The sequence below is a fragment of the Harmonia axyridis genome, chromosome 6, assembly GCF_914767665.1.
Source record: "Harmonia axyridis chromosome 6, icHarAxyr1.1, whole genome shotgun sequence".
NCBI lineage: Eukaryota > Metazoa > Arthropoda > Insecta > Coleoptera > Coccinellidae > Harmonia > Harmonia axyridis.
The window spans coordinates 38,405,683-38,428,266 of NC_059506.1; the positions used below are offsets into that span (position 1 = coordinate 38,405,683).

The 22,584-nt window shown below is 36.7% G+C and overlaps 1 protein-coding gene and 1 long non-coding RNA gene across 3 annotated transcripts; one reads left to right on the forward strand and one right to left on the reverse strand.

Moving 5' to 3' along the window:
- Positions 1-1,058: 1,058 nt before the first annotated feature.
- On the reverse strand, positions 1,059-22,579 carry LOC123681906. 2 transcript variants are annotated; one of them, XR_006747728.1, is made up of 3 exons: positions 22,456-22,579; positions 5,985-6,160; positions 1,059-1,202 (listed from the first exon to the last, which is right to left on the reverse strand). It is a non-coding gene; the product is annotated as an uncharacterized LOC123681906 (long non-coding RNA). The 2 variants fall into 2 exon arrangements; XR_006747729.1 differs by lacking the exon at positions 22,456-22,579 and adding an exon at positions 12,869-12,953.
- On the forward strand, positions 20,119-20,658 carry LOC123681904 (protamine-like). Its single transcript, XM_045620261.1, has one exon. It carries the CDS (start codon positions 20,221-20,223, stop codon positions 20,506-20,508), a length of 288 nt encoding a protein of 95 aa, XP_045476217.1. The 5' UTR covers positions 20,119-20,220; the 3' UTR covers positions 20,509-20,658.
- Positions 22,580-22,584: the final 5 nt, after the last annotated feature.

The following is a 22,584-nucleotide window of genomic DNA, read 5'->3' on the forward strand; positions in this document are numbered from 1 at the left end:
GTCACCAAGGTCAAACCGAAAATTTTTCGCGTTAATTTTGGTCAATTAGCAAAAATTTTCGGTTTGACCTTGGTGACTTAAGTCAAGGTTATTCCAAGGTCAACACGAAAATTTTTCATTTTGACCTTGACCTACTTGCTCAAGGTCAAACAGAAAATTTTCAGTTTGACCTTGACATATTTGTTCAAGGTCAAAATGAAAAATTTTCGTGTTGACCTTGGAATAACCTTGACTTAAGTCACCAAGGTCAAAACGAAAAATTTTCGCTAATTGACCAAAATTAACGCGAAAAATTTTCGCTAATTGACCAAAATTAACGCGAAAAATTTTCGGTTTGACCTTGGTGACTTAAGTCAAGGTTATTCCAAGGTCAACACGAAAATTTTTCATTTTGACCTTGAACAAATATGTCAAGGTCAAACTGAAAATTTTCTGTTTGACCTTGAGCAAGTAGGTCAAGGTCAAAATGAAAAATTTTCGTGTTGACCTTGGAATAACCTTGACTTAAGTCACCAAGGTCAAACCGAAAAATTTTCGCTAATTGACCAAAATTAACGCGAAAAATTTTCGGTTTGACCTTGGTGACTTAAGTCAAGGTTATTCCAAGGTCAACACGAAAATTTTTCATTTTGACCTTGACTTAAGTTGTCAAGGTCAAACCGAAAAATTTCCGCGTTAATTTTGGCCAGTTAGCGAAAATTTTTCGATTTGACCTAAGTGACTTAAGTCAAGGTTATTCCAAGGTCAACACGAAAATTTTTCAGTTTGACCTTGACTTAAGTCGTCAATGTCAAACCGAAAAATTTCCGCGTTAATTTTGGTCGGTTTTCTGTGAAAATTTTGCAGTTTGGCCATTAATTATTCATTTTCGGTTTGAGCTTGAAATTTTCCCAGGTATATTAAGGAATGTCTTGATATATTCATATCGGAGTAATTCAATCAATTTTATTTGAGTGCGAAAATTTAAGTCCACATCTTTCTTTCATAGTATTTTTCTATTTTGAATGACAAAGTAATTTTAGGGAAAAAAACATTTATAATACTTGAAAATTTTATTGTTCAATTCGTTTTTACAATGAGCACAGTTTAATAATATAATACATTCAGAATAAACCATCATATTATTATTATTATTATTATAATTTCTTCCGATGGTCCTTGATGCCCTCCTTTTATAGCCATCGAAATAGATATCCGGATATCTGAAAAAAAAATTAAATGAAATCATTTTCACATTTCAACTTGTTGAAATTCTTAATTTTCATCAAAAAAAGACTTTTGCGCATACGCAACGCACACACTATAGTTAAAAAGTTTATATTCTTTTGGAATAGCCTGTGCCGTACTAATTAATCCATATTTTTCCAAATTTCATTCAATTCAGACGAGTAGAACAGGAAATATTGCTATCCTCGGTATTTCACTTCTACGCATGCCCAACGCTTACTCTGGAAAAGCTGAATTTGGCGTGGAACCATCAACGGTCCAAATTAAATGCCCATATCAAATTTTATGAAAATGGGATGAGAAATGTAGTTGAGGCTGATTCAAGGATGTGCGGACACACATACTGACAGACACGAAATCAAGTTGTTCATGATGATCTAAAATGCATTTTGCGGATAATTAAAAAATGGAACGAACTTGTCTCAATTATTGACATGTATTATTTAATTTCCGGGTTTTGCATTGATGAATATCTTTTTCATTCAACCCCAATCATCCCCCGAATTCCACTCTTTCTGAAACAATTAGCGAACTAGCCAACGAAGACCCAATCGAGAACTCTGTGATTCATCGGACCATCCAAGACTTACGATCTTCTACATCCTGCGTAACTTTCGGACGGTTTTTATATCCTCTTAAGTAACTTCTGAAGAGTTATTACATTTCCTGATCTCCGTTCTGCCGAGCGTTTTCCGCTGAAAAAAATCCATTAGCGGAAAGGAAGCAATTTGGAAGGAGTTAACACATCAGCGTCGATTCGGTCTCTTTTCCTGTTTTGCGCTGGTTTGAGCTAAAGCTCCGTTTGCACGTTTGGGGATAAATGCTCGAAATGAACGAGTACGATAATTACAACCAATTGGTCGTATTGCACAATTTGAAAACCTTCACATTAACAATCGTCAGAATTGCCATCTCAAATTGAATGGGTTTTTAACGAGGCGTTCTCGGCCAATTTCGAAGGTGCTCCGCCTCCTCTCTCTGAGGATTATGCAGTGTTTCATCCTGGAGACACTGATGCAATCATCAGTAACGCACCTTCTTCTCTTTGGCGAAAGATCGGGAGATCTGGGCGGCCATGGCAAAATATTCACATGGGTCGCTTCGAAAAAGTTTAAACTAACTCTGGCAACAGGAGGCCGGGCATTATCTTGCTGAATAATTGGATTCTCGAGCCGGTAAGAGGGAACATATGGTTCCACTATTTCCTGAAGGTAACGCAGCGCTGTCATGTTACCTCTAATGAAGACTAAAGGTGACGTTCTTGCATGTGCAATTGCACCCCATACCATAACGCCTACTGTCAGGTATACATGAAACTCAACATATAACTGAGGTTCGCGTATTTCTCACCGACGTCGTCTAACCCTTCTTCGGCCATCATGTGCACCCTAGAAGAATCGAGATTCATCAGAAAAGACGACCTGATTCCATTCCACTTTCCAATGTTGACGTTCTCTGCACCACTGTTATCGTTGCCGGCGATGCTCAACCGTCAGAAGTAACGCAAAATGGGGTCGATAATGCTGCAGTCCAAAAGACGTTTTCCGGCGGTAAAACGTTCCGACAGTTACAGAATCAGCCAAAGATCGAGTTGTCGCAAATGTCCATAAGACTTAGACGTCGATCTTGAACCATTTTTGTGCCCCTTTGACGTCCGGTGCCTACTCTTCTTCGATTTTGGGTATTATCAAACCTCGCTTGACAACATCTCATAACAGTAGTTGGAATTCTGTTCGTACGGTTAGAAATTTCTCTAATTCTGTGGTTATTCCGTTCATTCTTCCACATCTTGTAGAACAAAATCGTGCGAGAATATATCAGAAACGCACAGTTTTCATGGTTATATTTTATTATTCTATGTTGGCACTCCGAACTTTCCGCTACGGCTTTATCTGTCAATTCATCAAATTGCCTTAAAGGAAATTAGTTCTGCCAACCAACATTTTTCAATGCAAAAATCACTAAATGATATTTATGGAAATATTTCATTAATTTCAATAAAAATGCAATGAATTAGAGAAAATAATGTATAATACTCGTACAGAAGGCTCATTCTATCACTCGTTCATTCAAAAACTCGCCACTTCGTGGCTCGTTTTTGAATTTTGAACTCGTGGAAGAATATCAATACCTTCTGCACTTGTATTATAAATAACTATTCTCGAAATGACAACCCCGCCTCCCGTAGACCAATAATTCGACCTCTTTCAAATTCACTTAGCTGGGATAAAAAAAACATTAAAATTTGAACAGCTTCTTGTGGGTGTTGCAGTTTCTTTGTCAGTTAGTATAAACACACATAAAGTAGTCATAAACAAATACCTAGTTATTCAACGACAATAAGGAAGTCTATTCCATAAATTAAAGATAAAATCACCCCGAAATAGCTAATCATTATTCCCCAGGAACGGCAAACAAGATGCTGCTGTGGTTCCCGATGCAGATAGAGAGGATAATCGGTTGCATTTCATGGTGCCAAAACAGTTTTAAATTGTTGTAGTGTATAAAATAATCCAGACCGGAAGACCGGAAGTCAGTATATCAGGCCCGGAAGACGTTCTCAGGCCATTTAACTGATGCGGACACCGACGGAACCCCAACAGAATGCGGGTGTCTAAAAGGGGGAGTCCTGCTGAGTTCGTCCTGATTTCGAGTCTCCGCCACGATTACAATTTTAAATAACCCAGCTCATAACGATTCGTTTATTTCGGAAGGTATCGAGCAGATTTTATGATTTCCTCGATGGAATTTCATAACGAATCCTTTAGACATACAAATACCAGAGATGAATATGGCAATTCGACGAATTCAATTTCGAATAGATACCATGAAACTGGTGACCAGAAATCTAACAGGCCTATTGAAAAGTCCCCGGCCTACTATGATAAAACACATTTTTTTGGCAACATTCTATTTTATTATTCAACATAGTTGTCTTCGAGGGCGATACAGCGATTATAACGATCTTCCAACTTTTCGATACCATTTTCTAGTACGATTTGTCTTTCGCTTCAAAATTGGCCTCAGTTTCGGCGATTACTTCTACATTGGAGCTAAATTCCTTTCCATCGAGCATTCTTTTGAGGTCTGAGAACAGTAAAAAGTCGCTGGGGGTCAGATCTGGCGAATACGGTGAATGCAGAAGCAATTCGAAGAACAGTTCATGCAATTTTGCCATTGTTTTTATTGATTTGGGACACGGCGCATTGTCTTGATGAAACAGCACCTTTTTTGTCTTCAAATGGGGCCGTTTTTTAACGATTTCATCCTTTAAACGATCCAATTACGCTATAAAATTATCGCTGTTGATGGTCTGGCCTTTTTTGGAGGTAATCAATGAATATTATACCTTGCACATCCCAGAATACTGATGCCATAACCTTGCTAGCTGACTGTTATGTTTTTCCTCGCTTTGGATTCGGTTCATCGTGTGCAGTCCACTCAGCTGACTGTCGATTGGACTCCGGAATGAAATGATGGAGCCATGTTTCATTCATTGTCACATATGGACGCAAAAATTCAGGTTTATTGCACTTAAACCGCTTCGAACATTCCTTAGAATCATTAACACGGTGTTGCTCTTGATCTATTGTGAGCTCTCGTGGCACCCATTTTGCAGACAGCTTTCTTATGTACAAATATTCGTGAACGATTTGATGTACACGTTCTGATGATATCTTCCAGTGTCTGCTATCTCGATCAACTTCACTTTACGGTCATTCAAAATTATTTTGAAGAACTATTTTGATTTTTTCGTTGGTGACAGCCTCTTTTGGACGTCAACTGCGTTCGCCGTCTTCAGTGCTCATTTCATCACTTTTGAACTTAGCGTACCAATCAATGATGGTTGATTTTCCTGGTGCAGACACCGGAAACTCTACATCAAGCCAATATTTTGCTTCAACTGTATTTTTCCCTTCAAAAAGCAATATTTTATCAACAGACGAAATTTTTTTTTCCATCTTTTTTCAAATAACAAAAGTAGCTACATTCACAACGCAATATCTCACAAACTAATGGTCGGACTGCTGTCGAATTCTGACACGTATCGTTTGAAAGTTGGTACTAACTAAAAAACATATGGATTTAATACTAGCACCGCCATCTGTGCATCAGACCGGAGACTTTTCAAATGGCCTAATATTCAACACTTCTAGACCGATTCCAATGGTTCATTATCAAAAGTAGAGAATCCTAAAGAATGAGTTTCCTTGGCGGAAATCGATCCCCGAGAAGAAAAGGATTCCACTGCGTATACCCCCACCCTCTCTCAGCCGAGATAGTTTATCTTCTGGCGAGGACGTACATTTCCAAGAATTTCCTTCAGAAAACATCCGTAACATAATTTTTCGCGGTGTTTTCGATACCGGAAGTAGTTTCGTCGGGGTGTTCGACCGGAAGGAACGTGAAAAATGAAGCCGAATTCCGTTGGCCATTACGAGAATGCACTTACCCCCTGGGCGGGACAGGCTGCGGTCGTAAACCACTTACCCGACGATGTCCAAGGAGTCAGCCGAACGGAACCTACACCCTTCGACCCTTATTTTTTATCTCGAAAGACCGCCTCTTTACATAATCGATAAAATACCGCCGAAAATACGCTTGGAATCGCCCTTAGGTTATTTTGTTACTGATTTCCAAATTTCAGTATTATCCGAAGGGTATTTTTTCAATTATTAAGAAGACGAACTCCGGAACCATCGAATTAATTTTGTCCATCAACCAAATTAACCGAGATTTAACAACCCTGAACTCACCCTGAAAATTTCAAGTCTCTGGTCCATTCTGTTCCTGATTGTTCTTGTATTTAGTGAACGGACGGACAGAATCGATTTTGTTTCCTAATTCCTCATCAGTTAGTCGAGTCAATTGTTTGAGATCACCCTCTGCTCAAAATTCGAGATTCAAATACATTTTGGCATCTGTTGTTTTCCTGAAACAAGCGTATAACTAAGTATTCAACATAAATATAGCATAAAAAACTAATAATATAGGGTTTTCCAATGAAAGAACCACAGAAATGAAATTTGGCACAACTCTCCATTCAAGGACTGTGATTATCAGTGCAAAGTTTCATCACAATCGGAAGAGTACTTGCGGAGATTCAGGTCAAAATCGAGTAATTTTTTCTATGGTTGTGATGCAACCACAGAAATGAAATTTGGCACAACTCTAAGTTCAAGAACTGTGATCTCCAGTGCAAATTTTCATTACAATCAGATAAATTTCCAAGATCGACAAGGAATCGAAAAATCAAGTTTTTCTTCAACACTACAAAGTAACAGATAGGGATTTACGGCTTGGCTTGATTTTCAAACTACTTGACTCAAGCTTGACTGGATTTCAAGTCAAGCTCAAGTCAAGTAGTAATTTTTTAATCCCAAGTCAAGTCAAGTACTTGATAAATATCAAGCTACTTGATTTATAGCAGTTTAATTATGTAGTGTCACATCAATGAAAAATTATGAAATGAGAAGGAACCTTGCAAAAACACTTTTATTTATTGAACTCATTGTAGAAAAGAACCGAAAATATCAACTGTTTTGAAATAGAAGGGTTTGTAATAGCATGTCATGTCTGAAAGTTTTCTATGATTTTCTACTTTTATCCAGGCTGGAGAAGGTCTGGAAGTTGAAAAATTACAGCAACCCACTGAAACACATATTACATATGTAATTACATTTGTGAGGAAGAGAAATAAAAATCAAAGCAAAGACATTTTTCAGAATAGGTCTGGAAACCTGTGAATAATATTAAATTGATAAGGATTTAGTCAGACTTGATGAAAATGTTTCCAATGAATCATTTCTTAGTTTTTGCCACGTCTCTAGTTTTTTCCTCAAATCCACCAATAAAGCTTGTAAAGTTAAATTGATAAATCTCCTAAATTGATCAGTGTATAAAGAACACTCTCATAAACATCTCCATCCCCCCAAAATTGATGATCGAATCTGCATTATTCATGAGGGTTGCATTAACCGACCATCGCGCGACAATTACAATATGAAAAGAATACAAAAAGATAAAGCCCCTAATTGTCCTCCGATGGACGGCCCGAAGTACCGCAATTCTTTCCTAAAGGAGGGTGCCCACCCCTCGACTTAATGGAAATAATAGGGCCATTCAAGAGACTCGTAAACAGATTCCATAGGACGGAAGTTGAGATGGCTCTTTCGCCTTTTGTGCGAGCTGATGATTTGTTGTTTTCTACGCTTGCGAGACTAGTGGTCCTTTTCAGCGTATGCTGCAGCGGGTGGAGATCCTTATCTCGGCTTCTGGTGGACTGAACACCCTTGAATACTCATCAAGCGTGAGCGTTAAGTGCGTACGTCGTAAAAGGTCATTGCATAAAAAATTTCCAGTTTTTTGAGGCGTTATATTAATTGATTTATTCAAGAATGGTCCTTAAACTTGGTCTATATGGACTGGGTTTTCTAAAAAGAGGTTTCGCCAGATATCCAGAGCAGCAGTCAATTTCGTAGCTGTCATATTTTGACATTTGACAAGTAAAAAATACGCTATTACTAAATATCGAACCATACAGGCTTTAAATGCAAAAACCTAGATTTTTCGATTCCTTGTCCATTTCAATATTATTCACTGGTTTCCGGATCTGCCAAATCCCTGCTCTGAAGTTATATAGGTGCTCAAAATGATAGAATTTTTATTTTTATTCCCCAACAAATGGAATTGCATATGTAATATACGTTTCAAATGGGTTGCTGTAATTTTTCAACGTCCCAGACCTTCTCCAGCCTGGACAAAAGTAGACCCAGCATAGAAAACTTTCAGACATGATATGTTTTTAGAAACAGTTATCAACTTGAGGCAAAATCTAAAATTCCTTATTTCAACTAGAATCATGACGAGTGAAATCCAAATTTGAAATGTGCGTTGGTATGCTGTTGTCCACCAAAAAAAAAGTTCTGGAGGAAAGAAGAGGACACTATTACAGAAAAAATATCATTCTGTAGATTTGCATTCGAAATTAGCATACCATATGATGAAATCTATGCCTTTTCGGGCTCATGTTTAAGGGAATTTTTTCTTTCTCAAATTGATCCGAGGTATCTGTCATTTTCGTTTGTACCTCCAATTTAGGAACACCCTGGAAAACCATCATTTGGTGATAAAAGGTAATCGGTTACTTCTTACACATCCTCTCCTGAACTAATCAGTAGCGTTTTTTTTTTATTTGACCCTGAAAATATCGACCTGCAAATTCAGGCGCCACCAATGCAAAAACCTATTGGAAGAAATCTTCTCCACGGCCATGCCGGACCCTTTGCCAATTTCCAAAAGGATCGGACATCCATCTTCTCGCGCCATAGAACGATGCTCGAACGCCATCTGCATAATTTTCCGGAATGACTAGCAACTCCCATTCTTGCCAACGTTATTATTCCTATACGCTTCCGGATGGACTTCATAAAATCTGTTTGTCCGCCGCCGTCGAGATTCGATATTTTAACGAATCATTCTCTCTGCGGTCGAGGAAAAACGGACAGTGGATGATTTATTCTGCGGTTTGGGGTAAGAACTGGATCTTTTTGTGGTAAGATGTCGGCGGAGTGAGAGTTTGTTTAGATTTCACCATTGGAATATCATCAGAGTTCCAAGCAATTTTGAAAAGATTAATAGATTGTGAATTGTATCACACAATTAGGAGTTTCTTTGAATGCAATTCCTCCTTTGCTTTACCACTCCCTATGTCTTCATTCTAAGATAAACACAAAATCATTGGCGTAGTTTTCGGGGTTATCGTGTCTTCATAGTCTAAATGGTCGATAAAAACAGGAAATGGCTCTAAAAAGCCCGTATCCACATTGGTGTAGGCATTAAGGCGATAATAAAGACACGATACCCCTGAAAACTACGCTACTGAATAGGGTTCCATCCAGACTTGACAGCTTGACATTTTAACCAACTACTTGACTTGAAAATCAAGCTCGTGAAAAATTACATACTTGAGCTTGACTTGACTTGATTTTAGATATTTATTGCTTGATTTGATATCAAGCTACTTGTCATTACTTGAGCTTGATATGCACGCGTCGCACGGTATATATTTCTGCAATCTCGTGCGCGCATAGACTAAATAAGGGGATTCCTCGAGTGCCGAGAGACTGAAGTTTTCGCCAGTGTGACTTTATCAGTAGTTTTCTCACATTTCTATGAAATTTATTGGTAGATTTTGGTAGTTTTAGAAATATCTTTCCAAACATGACCAAAATGGTCAAGGATTTTTTATCAACGCCAGCATCTTCAACTCCTGTTGAAAGACAATTTTCCAGAGCTGCTCTTACAGTAACAAAAACCCGCAATAGGTTTGGCGACAAATCTATAAGATGCCTCATGTGTCTTAGGTCCTGGATGGAAAATTATGAAATCAAACAAAGCCTGCAGGTTTCTCAATATAAAGAAACTTTATTTTTTCATTATTTTATATTTTGTTATGAGTTATAGTGATTTAATTTATGTTTCTATTTCAAAAAAGTTGATATTTTCGGTTCTTTCATACAATAAGTTAAATAAATAAAAGTGTTTTTTGCAAGGTTCCTTCTCATTCCATCATTTTTTCATTGATGTGACACTAGACAATAAAACTGCTGAAAATCAAGTAGCTTCATATGATTCAAGTACTTGACTTGACTCGAGAATGAAAAACTACTACTTAACTTGAAATCAAGTCAAGCTGGAGCCAAGTAGCTTGAAAATCAAGACGAGCTGTGAATCCCCTTCTCACAGATGCCAAGAAGAATTGGGATGAAAACTTATTTCACGTCAGACAATTATTAATCTTCAAATTAATTAATTTAAATGAAAAATGAGGAAACGTCAGTGCTTTTCTATAAATACTCCATTCAAATAGACAAAATATATGAAGGATTATGGGTTATGAAAATGATTTTCTTAATACATATAAAGAATTTTTAATACGTTAAACTTCTATACTCCTAAAAAGCTAACGATATTGAATTTTTTTCAACGTTTTTTATGCCAACTGTTCAGGACCTTAGTGAGATCTATCTTCTTCTCAGAACTTCTTCAAATTGAGTAAACCTCATTCTAGAAACGCATTCGCAACAAGAATCAATTTGTTCCAACCACCCTCCCGTACAAAATGATGTTACAAGAGCCAATATATATACATCGTTGACAAATATATATCAATCGTCCCATGTAATGACGAATTAATGATAGTTCAATAACGCTAAGTGCCGCGTTTATTCATGAACTAATGTTGGTACATTACCATTATGATATAGTTGTTGCGATGTGTGCAAATACAAGTTTATAGAGGGGCTGTCTGTCTAAAGAGATTTAGGGGGTTGATATTAAGGGGACAACGACGATTCCACCAAGGTTGTTTCTGCAATCGAGAATGCGAGCACGAAGTTTTTGGGATTTTCGTTTTGGTAATTTCTTGCGTAATTGTATAAAATTGACGTTGATGGTTGATGGTGAGAAACAATATGAATTGTAGAATTTTCTAAAATGGTCTTAATTTGCACACTGGTTATTACTTATTGACGTTTCTTATGTCATTTGTGTTTAGTAGGTTATATCTAAGATGCATAGAATCCCTGGTGTGTGTACTGATTCAATTTTGTTTCAGACTTTTTGAAATATTCACCGGTAGCTTTGGTGTTCTGTTTCACCAGAGTTCTGTAAGGTGGCGCTCTTCAGAAATATCCGAATTACCGGTATCTGCCTGGCGCCGTTTTAAAATGAAATACTGATATTAGACTTTACAAACTTTCACAATAAATTACAATACAATTCCTATCGAATTTTTAATGAAATGAATGAAAACTAATGACAGAGTATAGAAGATTGTTACGATCATAGAATATGAAATATTATTGTTCTATACTCAAAGGTCACGAGAGCCGAGAATCGTGAGAAATGTTAAATATAAACGATGTATGCGCCATCTGAAACAGACGCGATCCCTCGAAATCAAAAAGGTATGAACCTGAAAAATCTCCCGTTTTTTGTGAAAGTTTTACAGGTATTAGTAGACATGTCTTCTATCCCAAGTTGCATAGAAAACCTGCGGCATCATTTTATAATATTCATTTGTTCTGTCAAAAGCCGTTGATCCTGTTATATTGTTGATTTAACCTCAACACCCCACATTAACAGATAGACGACTTGAGCGCCATAGAAACGATGGGTGTTTTTTTTTCGAGGTATATAACTTTAAGTTGGCATTACTGTTTAAGATGGCGACCGATTTAACAACTGTCAAGTGATTTATTCTAAGTTTGGTTTGGCAATTCATCATGAATAGACTCACGCCTGAACAACGCTTGCAATGGCCCAAAATGAGATTGCCGTTGTTCCCAATTTTCATAAGCGAATTTCGTGTAGCGATGAAGTGCTCTTTTGGTTGAATGGCTACGTCAACAAACAAAACTGCCACATTTGGAGTGAAGCTAATCCTCAAATGTATGTCGAAACACCGTTACATCCAGAAAAACTGACTGTTTGGTGCGCTTTATGGGCTGGTGGAATCATTGGTCCGTACTTCTTCAAAAACAATGATGGCCAGAACGTTACATTCAATGGTGATCGGTATAGAGCCAATGATTATTAACTTTTTCATTCCTGAATTGAACAACCATGATGTCCAGGAGCTGTGGTGCCAACAAAACGGCGCAACATGTCACACAGCTCGTGCCACAATCGATTTATTGAAAGACACATTTGGTGACCGCCTAATTTCACGTTTTGGACCTGTGAATTGTCCTCCAAGATCTTGTGATTTAACACCGCTAGACTACTTTCTGTGGGACTATGTAAAGTCATTGGTCTATACGGATAAGCCACAAACCCTTGACCATTCGGAAGACAACATACGCCGTGTTATTGCCGATATACGGCCACAAATGTTGGAAAAAGTCATCGAAAATTGGACGTCCAGATTGGACTACATCCGAGCCAGCCGTGGCGGTCATATGCCAGAAATCATATTTAAAATGTAATGCCACAAGATTATCTTGCGGATAAATAAAATTCATGTCAATCGAATAATCCATCGTTGTTTTATTGCAATTTTAAGTTCTATAGCTCTAAAAAAACACCCTTTATAACGAATCTGTAATTCTCAAGTCTCGAATCAGCGAAAATTCCGAATCGAATCCAGAACCGTGGTGGAAAGCACCCCCGGTTGGTCTCGATTACGCGAGTAAACAATTGCCATCGAAGATTAGGCGTTCAAGAGCGGGGACCTCTCGGAAAAATCGACAAATACGCCACTAGAGACTCGAGAGCCCATATATCCACCCTTATACGCGGGGGTCGGAGACAAAGGGGGAGATCAACATATGGGCGGATTATTATTATTATTATTATGGTATCTTTATACGCTAGTGTCGGTTCTAGACCGCTCGAACGAAGGGGTTTCAATGTTTGTTTTCGCTTCTGGAGAGGGCACTCGGATGACGAGAGGCGCATTGTTCGCCCGATTTGATATTGTTTGAGAAAAATTTAGATTACACCGTTGGGAGGTATGAAACAATGTTTGAACGAGCTGGCTTGATGAAAAATGAAAACTTGTGATTTGGAATAGTAAGTGATATTTGGGAAATTGAAATTAGTGTTGAAATAATTGAAAAAAAATTGGAAGACTTACATATATTACAAGAATTTTTCTATCAGTTCCAATTTGCATTCGAAACATATCCTGGAAGTCTTCGAATTCGAATGTAGAGAGTCGACATTATTCAAGATATTGAACATGCTCAAAACTGCTTCACTTCAGTATCAAAAAAAATATTCTTATTTCCAGGTGGAAAAAGCTACACAGGTGAATTTCTGGATATTCCTTTTCTTTGAGGACCTATGTGTACAAACAATGTTATTTTCTGAAATACTGAACTCAATTTTATAATAATTAGGAGTAACAATTTGACTGTGTCTTGATTTTGAACGACAAATAAAGAAAAATGCTTATCACTGAATAAAATATCCAATTCTTTCCGAATGGCATTCAAACGATGGATTCAAAAGACTGTTTTGAAGAAAATTAGAGAAAAAGAGAAAGATTTAAGAAGAATTTCAAATTACCGACTTGTTCCGGAAGTCACAGACTACTCCACACAGTTATAAATTGCGGTTTTTCCCCATTTAGAGTTCTTCTTTGATAACTCTTCAAGTATTCATTTTAGGTATAACCCCCACTATTTTTGTACGTAGAATCGACTGAAAAATATAGGTTCTAATTTGAAAATCTTGAGTTTTGATGAATTTGAGTTGTCCAAGTTCATAATCTTCTTATAAACACCCTGTACATTATTGGTCCAAACCGCAAACAGTCTCATTATACTACGTATTTACTTGCAGAATAGAAAAAGAAAAATTTTTTTCGAAAGAAGCTTTTCTGCCGAAATATTCAAAGAAATAGTGAGTCCTCATCGTCACCTTTTCTTTATAAGAAGCCCATTAACTCAAAAACCGTTGAGTTTCGAAATTGTCACCAAAAAAGCAATCGAATGATGCAATAACATACTGGGTGTCCTTCTGAAATGAATAAGTGGTAGTATGTTTCCGGTATAACCGGAAGTTGTAGATATCTGAAAATATTTTAGGGAGAAAGATCATTGTCTCAAACCCCAATATGCAAATTTTCAGCTCAAAATTATGATTAGTTTCCATAATAACATCTAATAGACCATTCCGGTGAATCAACCTGTATATTCATTGAAATCAATATGAACGCAGTAGTCAAGCCATTAATAATTAATTGAAGTTTTGGAGTGAAAAAGTGGGTTTTTGTAGAGACAGATGAAATACACCAATTTTCAACTATCGTTTGAGCCAGAACCAGAACGGTTTATCAGACAAAAAAAACTTGAAAGAAGAAATTTGCAGGAAATTTTATTTACCTTGTTTTTATATAGGAAAGTCATTCACGAAACTTTTATATTTTCCGAGTTAAATGCAAAAAAACACGAAAAAATTATTTTTTTTTCTTTCTTCGCCTTTTTCTCAATGTTTCTTCACCAAATTTCGATGGCAAACCTCAGATTCGGATTCAGCACCCCAAAAAACATGAAATCGAAGAAATCAAGGCAACTTCAAAATTTTCCAAGGAAAAACACACAGATAATGACTAGACTAGGAGTAATAATAAGTAATTATTTTGCAATAACCTTAAGATGAAGCAGAGAACTTAAAACAACCCCACAGCAGAAAGACGCATCTGTCACCTAAGTTTCGGGAACGAACGACGGGCCGAGTCCATATTTCACAGGCGATAAAATTCCGTTTGTCTACCCATTAAAAATTCATATCTTCACGTCGCAGCTCAACGGACAGATTTATTCGCCAGTTTTCGGCGAGGACCGCGAGGATAAATCAGGAGAAGAATCCAAACCGGGCGACGTTTTGGAGAATTTACGAGTTAGCACAAGTTTCGCACTTATTCAAGTACGGAGACAACAGCGTTAAGAACCCAAGATTTTCCTCAACCCCTTCCCCGCGCGCTGATGGATCGTGGGGTGGACTTGATGGTAATGAGGGTAGAAATATGGGAGCGAGGACGTTATAAGGTTGAGATGACGAATCGTTTTCTCTCCGGAAAAACCTTTCAGGGAAATGAGCAAGGGTTTAATGTGAGATTTTCGGTGTTTTCTGATTGAGCCAGTGTGTAAGATTGAATTTCTTACGAGGTACCATGAAAATATTACTTTTTTTCCTAAAAATGATCCGAGGAATCTATCATTTTCCTTTGTACACCCTGTATAGAATAGGTATGGATCGAACTCATAAAGGGTCAAACTGAGGCTTTTTTTGCCTTCGAGGTCTTTAATCTTCTGTTCTTCAGGCAGAAACCTCCTCTCATTAAACAAAATACTTTTTTCACTTACCATTTCACCAAATTTTATTGCGAAATATACTAAAGGGATATCCAATAAAAAGTTTCTTTTTGAATAGACCCTCAGAGTAATAAACATAGATTGAGCATATGTCATTTTTTAATAAGCAAATTTTGTCCCTAACATGAACTATCAAATTTGACATGAAGCGCGCGGAAATGAAAACATATTAGTGATACGATATTTCACTCAATTCGTGAGTTTCTCCACAAAGAACGCACTTCTTATAGCTCATAGTGAATCAACGTTTCATATTAACCTAAAATATATTGAAATAAATACCTAAATATATCAGAAATTCAGAAAACAAACTTCAAGCGCGCCGAACGACGTGAAACAACCGATGACACTAGGAGAGCAAAAGTTGCCAAACCTTCGATTTCAGCAGGTAGATACAGAAAATAATAAATATTCTGCTCATAGTCAATTCGACAATTAGAAAAAATATCGGATTCCAAATATTCAAATATGCATATTTAATCGGGAATCACTCAAATAAATATATTTTATACAACCAGAATTGGAAGTTATTGATGAGGACGTAGTTTATTTTCAACAAAACGGCGCTACGTGTCACACAAGCAAAGGATTAATTCTACCCAACGTCTCCCAATATCAATCTGTATCAACTCTCAGTATCCTTCCTGTTTCCACCAAACGCCATTCCCTCACAGCCTGTACATCCCTTTGGTCAAAGCACCGCGCAATCCCACTAGCCAGTAATTCCAAAGTCACTTTCCACACTATCTAGATGGCATCAAAGAAAAGCGGAGCCATTGCCTTACGCTCGGCATTCTCCGGAACAATGAAAATCTCATTTGGACGTTGAAAGAAGAACAAACATCGTTCTGTAGTCGGTTACTGAGCGCTCGGCGGATGAAGAACTCATCCCGAGTTCGCATAAAAAGAGATTTCGCCAACTGCTACGTCGTCCTTGTGATTTTTCTAGTAATCGAGATTAAGCTTTTCCGAGACAGGGACGAAATCAGGGAAAATCCTGATCGAGAGGGGGATCACTCAATATCAACTCAAAATATATCGAAATAATATATCAGAAATTCTGAAAACAAACTTCAAGCGCGCCAAACGACGTGAAACAACCGATGATATTAGGAGAGCAAAAGTTGCCAAACCTTGGATTTCACCAGGTAGATACAGAAAATAATAAATATTCTGCTCATTATAAATTCGACAATTAGGAAAAATAACGGATTCTAAATATTCAAATTTGCATATTTAATCGGGAATCACTCAAATAAATATATTTCATTCAATATGATATATATTCATAACGATATAGTAAAATTGTGGATTTGAAAATATATGAGATAAACCTCCTCATCTATAATCAATGGTTATAATTCGAAAGAAATCGAACGAACAATAGGATCACGACGTCAACCACAAGAAAATAGTGTTCCAGATAAATTTCCAATGGGAAAGCACACTTTTCCTACGATTATCACCATCAGCGACCGAAAAAAGAAATAACATAGAATCTATTTTCAAACGAAGACAACTTCCAAAGCAAGTGTATAGAGAATTATACTGATAATATCAAAATTACAATGAAAATAATACGTAGGTATAAATCTACAACCAAAAAAAGAAATCCACACCAAATTCCAATAAAATTAGATAAGAACCGTAGAAGTCGAGACTGTTACAATGATTTTTTCCAAGACACAGACCAACAGACAAATACGAAAAGAGAGTTGTTCCAAATATAGTCTTATGATAAAAAAATTATTTAAAAGAAAAACTATTATATGGCTCACCCCATAGCCAAAATGCAGAGGTTAACTTTTGAGGAGATAAATACGAATTTAAGAAATATGACTATGAGAATTTCACCCCCGTGACCGTTTCCTGGCGCCGCCCCTGCCAAGGTAATTACCGTCCGGTTTATAAAACAACTAATTACAAGTGTATGTATTGGATGAAGACGTACCCCTGGTTGTTAATGAGTTTTCGCAGATAGTTCAATTATTCAGACGCTCATTAGGTCTGGACAAAAATTTCCTCGGCTCCTCCATTTTTCTCCATTCATTCCTTTCCTTTATTTAACCGGTTTACTTTTCATTTCCGCCCTTTAATCTTGGAAAACGCTGACGATTACACAGTGTGCAACTCAAGTGGTTCGTTAGTGAAGGACGCGGTATCTCTGAATTATAAAATCGTCCTAAAAATGCAAAGGAGGCCGGGGATTGTCGAAAAACATTAGACGGTTTTTCACGAAGATGCGAAATTAGGTCATAATTTATTTTCCACTGACTGCTAACGAGATTGAAATGAATCACTGTAGAAGGCTTTGAGACTTCTCAACACACCCATTTCATCAAGATTCAAGAAAATCAATCGAGAATATACGATTTCAATCTTTGATTGGAATCAAATTATCTTGATTTTCAATTTTGCATTCATTGATTACAGTGCCCTCTTAACTCCATCCGCTTATTCATAATGAAATTCATGTAACAAGTATAAACTTGATTGAACAGCGTTCTGTTAATAACGACAGATGAGCCATCTATATGCCCAAAGTAAAAACGAACATTCCTCGGATTTACCCACTACAGGAAACTACTTCTTCATACAGTTACAGATTACTTTATCTCATACATAATTACAGATCTCTCTTTCTACCCACTAATATAGTAAGTATTCTATATTGCTTACCTTAAGATGGCGCTCTTGCCACAAATCCGGAAAAATTATGGAAAATGCTACTTTCGAAGCGACGAATGACAATACCATGAATCCTAATGAACAATATAATAAAACCCTTCGAAGTTAAGTTATTTTTTCATCCAAATCTCCATAGCCTAAAAAAGGATAATCTATAAGTTTTGTTCCTTGAAATATTTCTTTATGAAAACGTGATTTTATAATCGCAAAAGTATCTTTCAAAACCGTTGATTGCAAGATTTTGCAAGCCTGAAATATAGCGCAATTTTAGCATGAATATCCGGTCTTCCTATTTCAACACACAATGATTTTACCGTTAATCGACAGTTATAACATCATAATTGCTACTGCATGCTCTTTTCATGTAGAACATTCACTCTTTTATTACCGCGATAATCATGAAGATCCACAAAAAGTGAATATTAAAAACGATTGAACCCATAACTCTAGAGAAAAAAGTCGAAAAAAATGAAGGAAAGAGGTATTTGTCAAGTAAACATTAATAGAATTTCATACAAATGACTACAAAAAAAGAAACATTAGTACTGAAGAGGTTCTTTTTGTATTTATGTTCGACCGTATATTCTTTCCTATTTTAATTGAACCTAGCATCTCTTAACAAGACACGATTAAGATAAAATAGGCATAATGACCTACTTCCTGCGTTAGAACTTTTCGGTTTGAGGCACACAATAAACGAAAATATTTGTTGATTTACTCGGTATAGAAAATATCACTTAGATTCTCGTAAGGAATATTCCATTCGATACTTTCTCCATGAAAAATAACATAAATTCATTATCTATGATAATGAATCGAAAATTGGTTAAAATCTTCTTAGTTTGGAAAAACGATCGCCCTTTTTTAAAGGTAAAAGACGAAAAATGAAATTTGGAAATAAAAAAAACATACACAGATATTTAGAATTTGTTGAGTTTTATAAGCTATTAAACAGATATTATTTCGAAATTATGAATGAACCTCAAAGTAATGAACATAGATAGGGGACGCATATGTCATTTTTACTAAGCAAATTTTGTCCCCAACATGAACTATCAAATTTGACATGAAGCGCGCAGAAATGAAAACATATCAGTATCAGTGATATGATATTTCACTCAATTAGCGAGTTTCTCCACAAAGAACGCACTTCTTATGTCCCATAGTGAATCAGCGTTTCATATTAACTCAAAATATATTGAGATGAATACCTAAATATATCAGAAATTCAGAAAACAAACTTCAAGCGCGCCAAACGACGTGAAACAACCGGTGACACTAGGAGAGCAAAAGTTGCCAAACCTTGGATTTCAGCAGGTAGATTCAGAAAATAATAAATATTCTGCTTATTATAAATTCGACAATTAGGAAAAATATCGGATTCGAAATATTCAAATTCGCATATTTAATCGGGAATCACTCAAATAAATATATTTCATGAAATATACTATACAATTATATCGATATAGTAAAATTGTGGATTTGAAAATATATCACAATCCGACAACATAATCTAACTATGTAGAACATGTAAAATTGTGTATACTCCCTCTATCTATGATATAAACCCTATGAGTGCGATCGGTAAATTGGTCGTTTCTAATATCCTTTAATTAATTGGGAATGATCAGGATTTCTGATTGGAGTTGACCTCTAAAGAATTTTCAATGAATTGGATTCAAATGAAGACAAAGACAAATCTTTCTACTCAAAGAGAGCAAGGCTTGTTTGATGAAGTGTGAAATTTAGTGTTGATATCGTCATTAGAACCATAGAAAATTCAAGCAAAATATCGACTTTAGTATTCTTTTTTAATTCAACTTTTGAATAGTTAGTTTTCTTCTTATGATTTGAAAAGTTCACTATTGAAAATAACACATAAAAATGACCTACTTCCAATACCAGTATTGAAACAAACCATTATATTTTCAATTAAAGTGCTCTCTGAGTATTTTATCTTTTTATCACAATCCGACAACATAACCTAACCATATTGGGGACATGTAAAAATTACGTATACTCCCTCTATCTATGTTTATTACTCTATGGATATAACCAAATAAGAAAGCCATAAATGACAATTGTCTAGAAGAAGTGTTTCAGAAAAATTGGTAATTAAATTTCTTGAATTGAATCAAAATAAATTGAAAAATACACCAAGCGTTTTCCGCACAGAACCAAAATAAATCTGCATAGAACAACCTACTGAAAAAGGTAGTGTACACCCTTAAATTTAGGAGATTACATTTTCCCACCACAGAAAATCATCTCCCAACTCCGAAACGATCAAACTACCTCATCTCAAAAACCGTAACCACGACAACGCCATCTCGAAAAAAAAACAATCTCGATCAGTTTCGACCTGACATGAGCAGCATCACCAAATTAATCTCGCCGTCCAAGAACCACTCGTGATAACATGTCGAACGACAGCAACAACCAGGGGGAGTCCGGCCCCCAGAAGCGGAGACCCTCGGGGGGTGCCACCACCCGCAATCCCTACCTCAACTTCATGAGGGAGTTCCGACTGAAGAACAAGAACCTCAACGTGGTGGAGCAGGTGGTCAAGGGAGCTGAGATGTGGAGGAAGATGTCGGAGAGTCAGAAGGCCCCCTACGTGGAGCTGGCCAGGCAGGCCAGGAGACGCAGGAAGAAGGGAGGCAGGAGGAGGAGGAGAAGGGGCAGGAGGCACTCCATGGACGACTGAGAAGGAACCGGAGAAGGACTGGAAGGAAGGTTGTCAGCGACGAAGGGATAAGCGAGCGTATTTGGTTCGATCAAAATTGAGACGTGATTTTTGTGTGTATTGACGTTTGTTATGTTGTTTTGACGTTTGCTCGATTAAATTTTAAGTGAATGCGTTGGTTTTCTTATTGGGTGGTGGAAAGAGAGGAATTTGTAATCCAATATTAGTTAATTTTAAGGTGAAGCCACGATGAGAAGTTGGAGAGAGCTTTGAGTGTATAATGCCTTCCTATAAGTTCATCTTTGATTATTTTCGCTTTTTGGTACCTATCCCAAATTATGCACTGCAACTACCAGAGTTAGGACTTCGTTCTAAGAAATGTTCCAAACATTCTTCAGATTGTCATCTGTAGATCAGGGTTAATCTCCCTGGAGTGAGCTGAATGTTTTCGAATACGAAAAGGCTCAGTATCTATATCCTGGTTCTCCTGAATTTCGTAAGGTTCCCCAAAAATTTAACACCTGATTCAATACTGATGATTTCAATAATTATTCAATTCTGAGCACTATTATTACTATTCACACTTTTTGTAGTTATTCACTCAACAGCAAAAAAGTGAGAGGTTTTAAGGTGTTAAGGAAAGAAGATTGAGACAATGATCATTTGAAATGAACGAAGACGAAAATAAAGATGAAGAAATTTGTTACTGGTAGAGTATGGAGAACTTCAGACCAAGCTGAATTTCTTATCGTCATTTTCTTCTCTGCCCATTCATCTGAATTTTTTTCTCAATCTGATTCCTGAAGAGCAATTTTTATTTTTCTCATTCTTTCCTATTCTCTCTACCTTACAATCCTGGCATTGTTGGCAGAATTGTATGGGCACATGAAGCGTGCACATCGGGCTATCATATGTTTGCCACAACTGATTATTTTTTCAGACTGGAGATAATCAATTGTGATATTCTAGATAAATTATGGTAGTCAAAGGGATCAGTGACTCGATGTTGTAATTTTATTTTTGTTCATTTGATTTTACGTTTTGTTTTTATTTTGGATGATAAATTTTATTTTCTTCATTACTTCAATTAGATTCCAATGACTACATCCTCTCATATTGTCTCCCTAATTGATCAGTTGACTACCTACCCCACATATTGTTTCAAGACTATTGATTAAACACTGTTTTTTGATGGGTGAAAAATACTACGCAAGCAAAGTAATAGCTTAGATAAGTGATATACTCTGCTTTAGTTTAAATGAACCAAGGTTGAAGCTTATTTCAAAAGCAAACACGAATCATTCTACAGAAAAAGAATTGAAAAGTTTTAGGAGTTTTGGAGTACATTTTTCACTCTTAGAGGACTACGCCACGAATCAGTGGCGTACTCAAGGTGGGGATATATAAGACCCCCCCCCAGAAGGAATATCCATTTTATGTAATAACTTCATATATCACAATCTTATTATGAGTAAGCAAAATTCTTTGGAAAACTTCTTCAAAAGCAGGAAAATTTGATTTTTTTTCTTTATTCTCCCCAAGCCTTATGTTTGGGTACGCCAATGTTACGAATAAATTAGAATTTTGAAAAATGGGTTTTCCGGTTAGACCCGGGACTCTTTGAGTGTAAACTCTGCCAAATTTTGCAAGGTGAACATTTGTGGGTACTACCAGCAAAGGACTTTTTGAGTGTAAAATCTGCCAAATTTTGCTATATAACATTTCTGGGTACCACCAGCAAAATTTTGGCTGGAGAGGTCCTTCCCATGACGAACCAGATCGGAATGTCCTTCTCTTGAAGCCTGAAGATTAGAGGCAATGAAGTAGTTTGAGAAAAAAAATTCAATACTTAAAATTGAACAGAAGAGCATTCCGATCTGATTCGTCATGGGGAGGACCTCTCCACTAATTCCAACACCTCCCAATCCCATTTAGGAATCTCCAATCCGAAAATGACTTTCAACCAACCTCATTCTTTCATCATACGATGAACCTGTCCATTTTCATTCCGACAATTCCATCGCATACGAATCCGGTTTGTGTCGTGTGATCGTCTCGCTTTCTTTCTCTCCCCGTACTTCCTCCTTCTGTAACAAC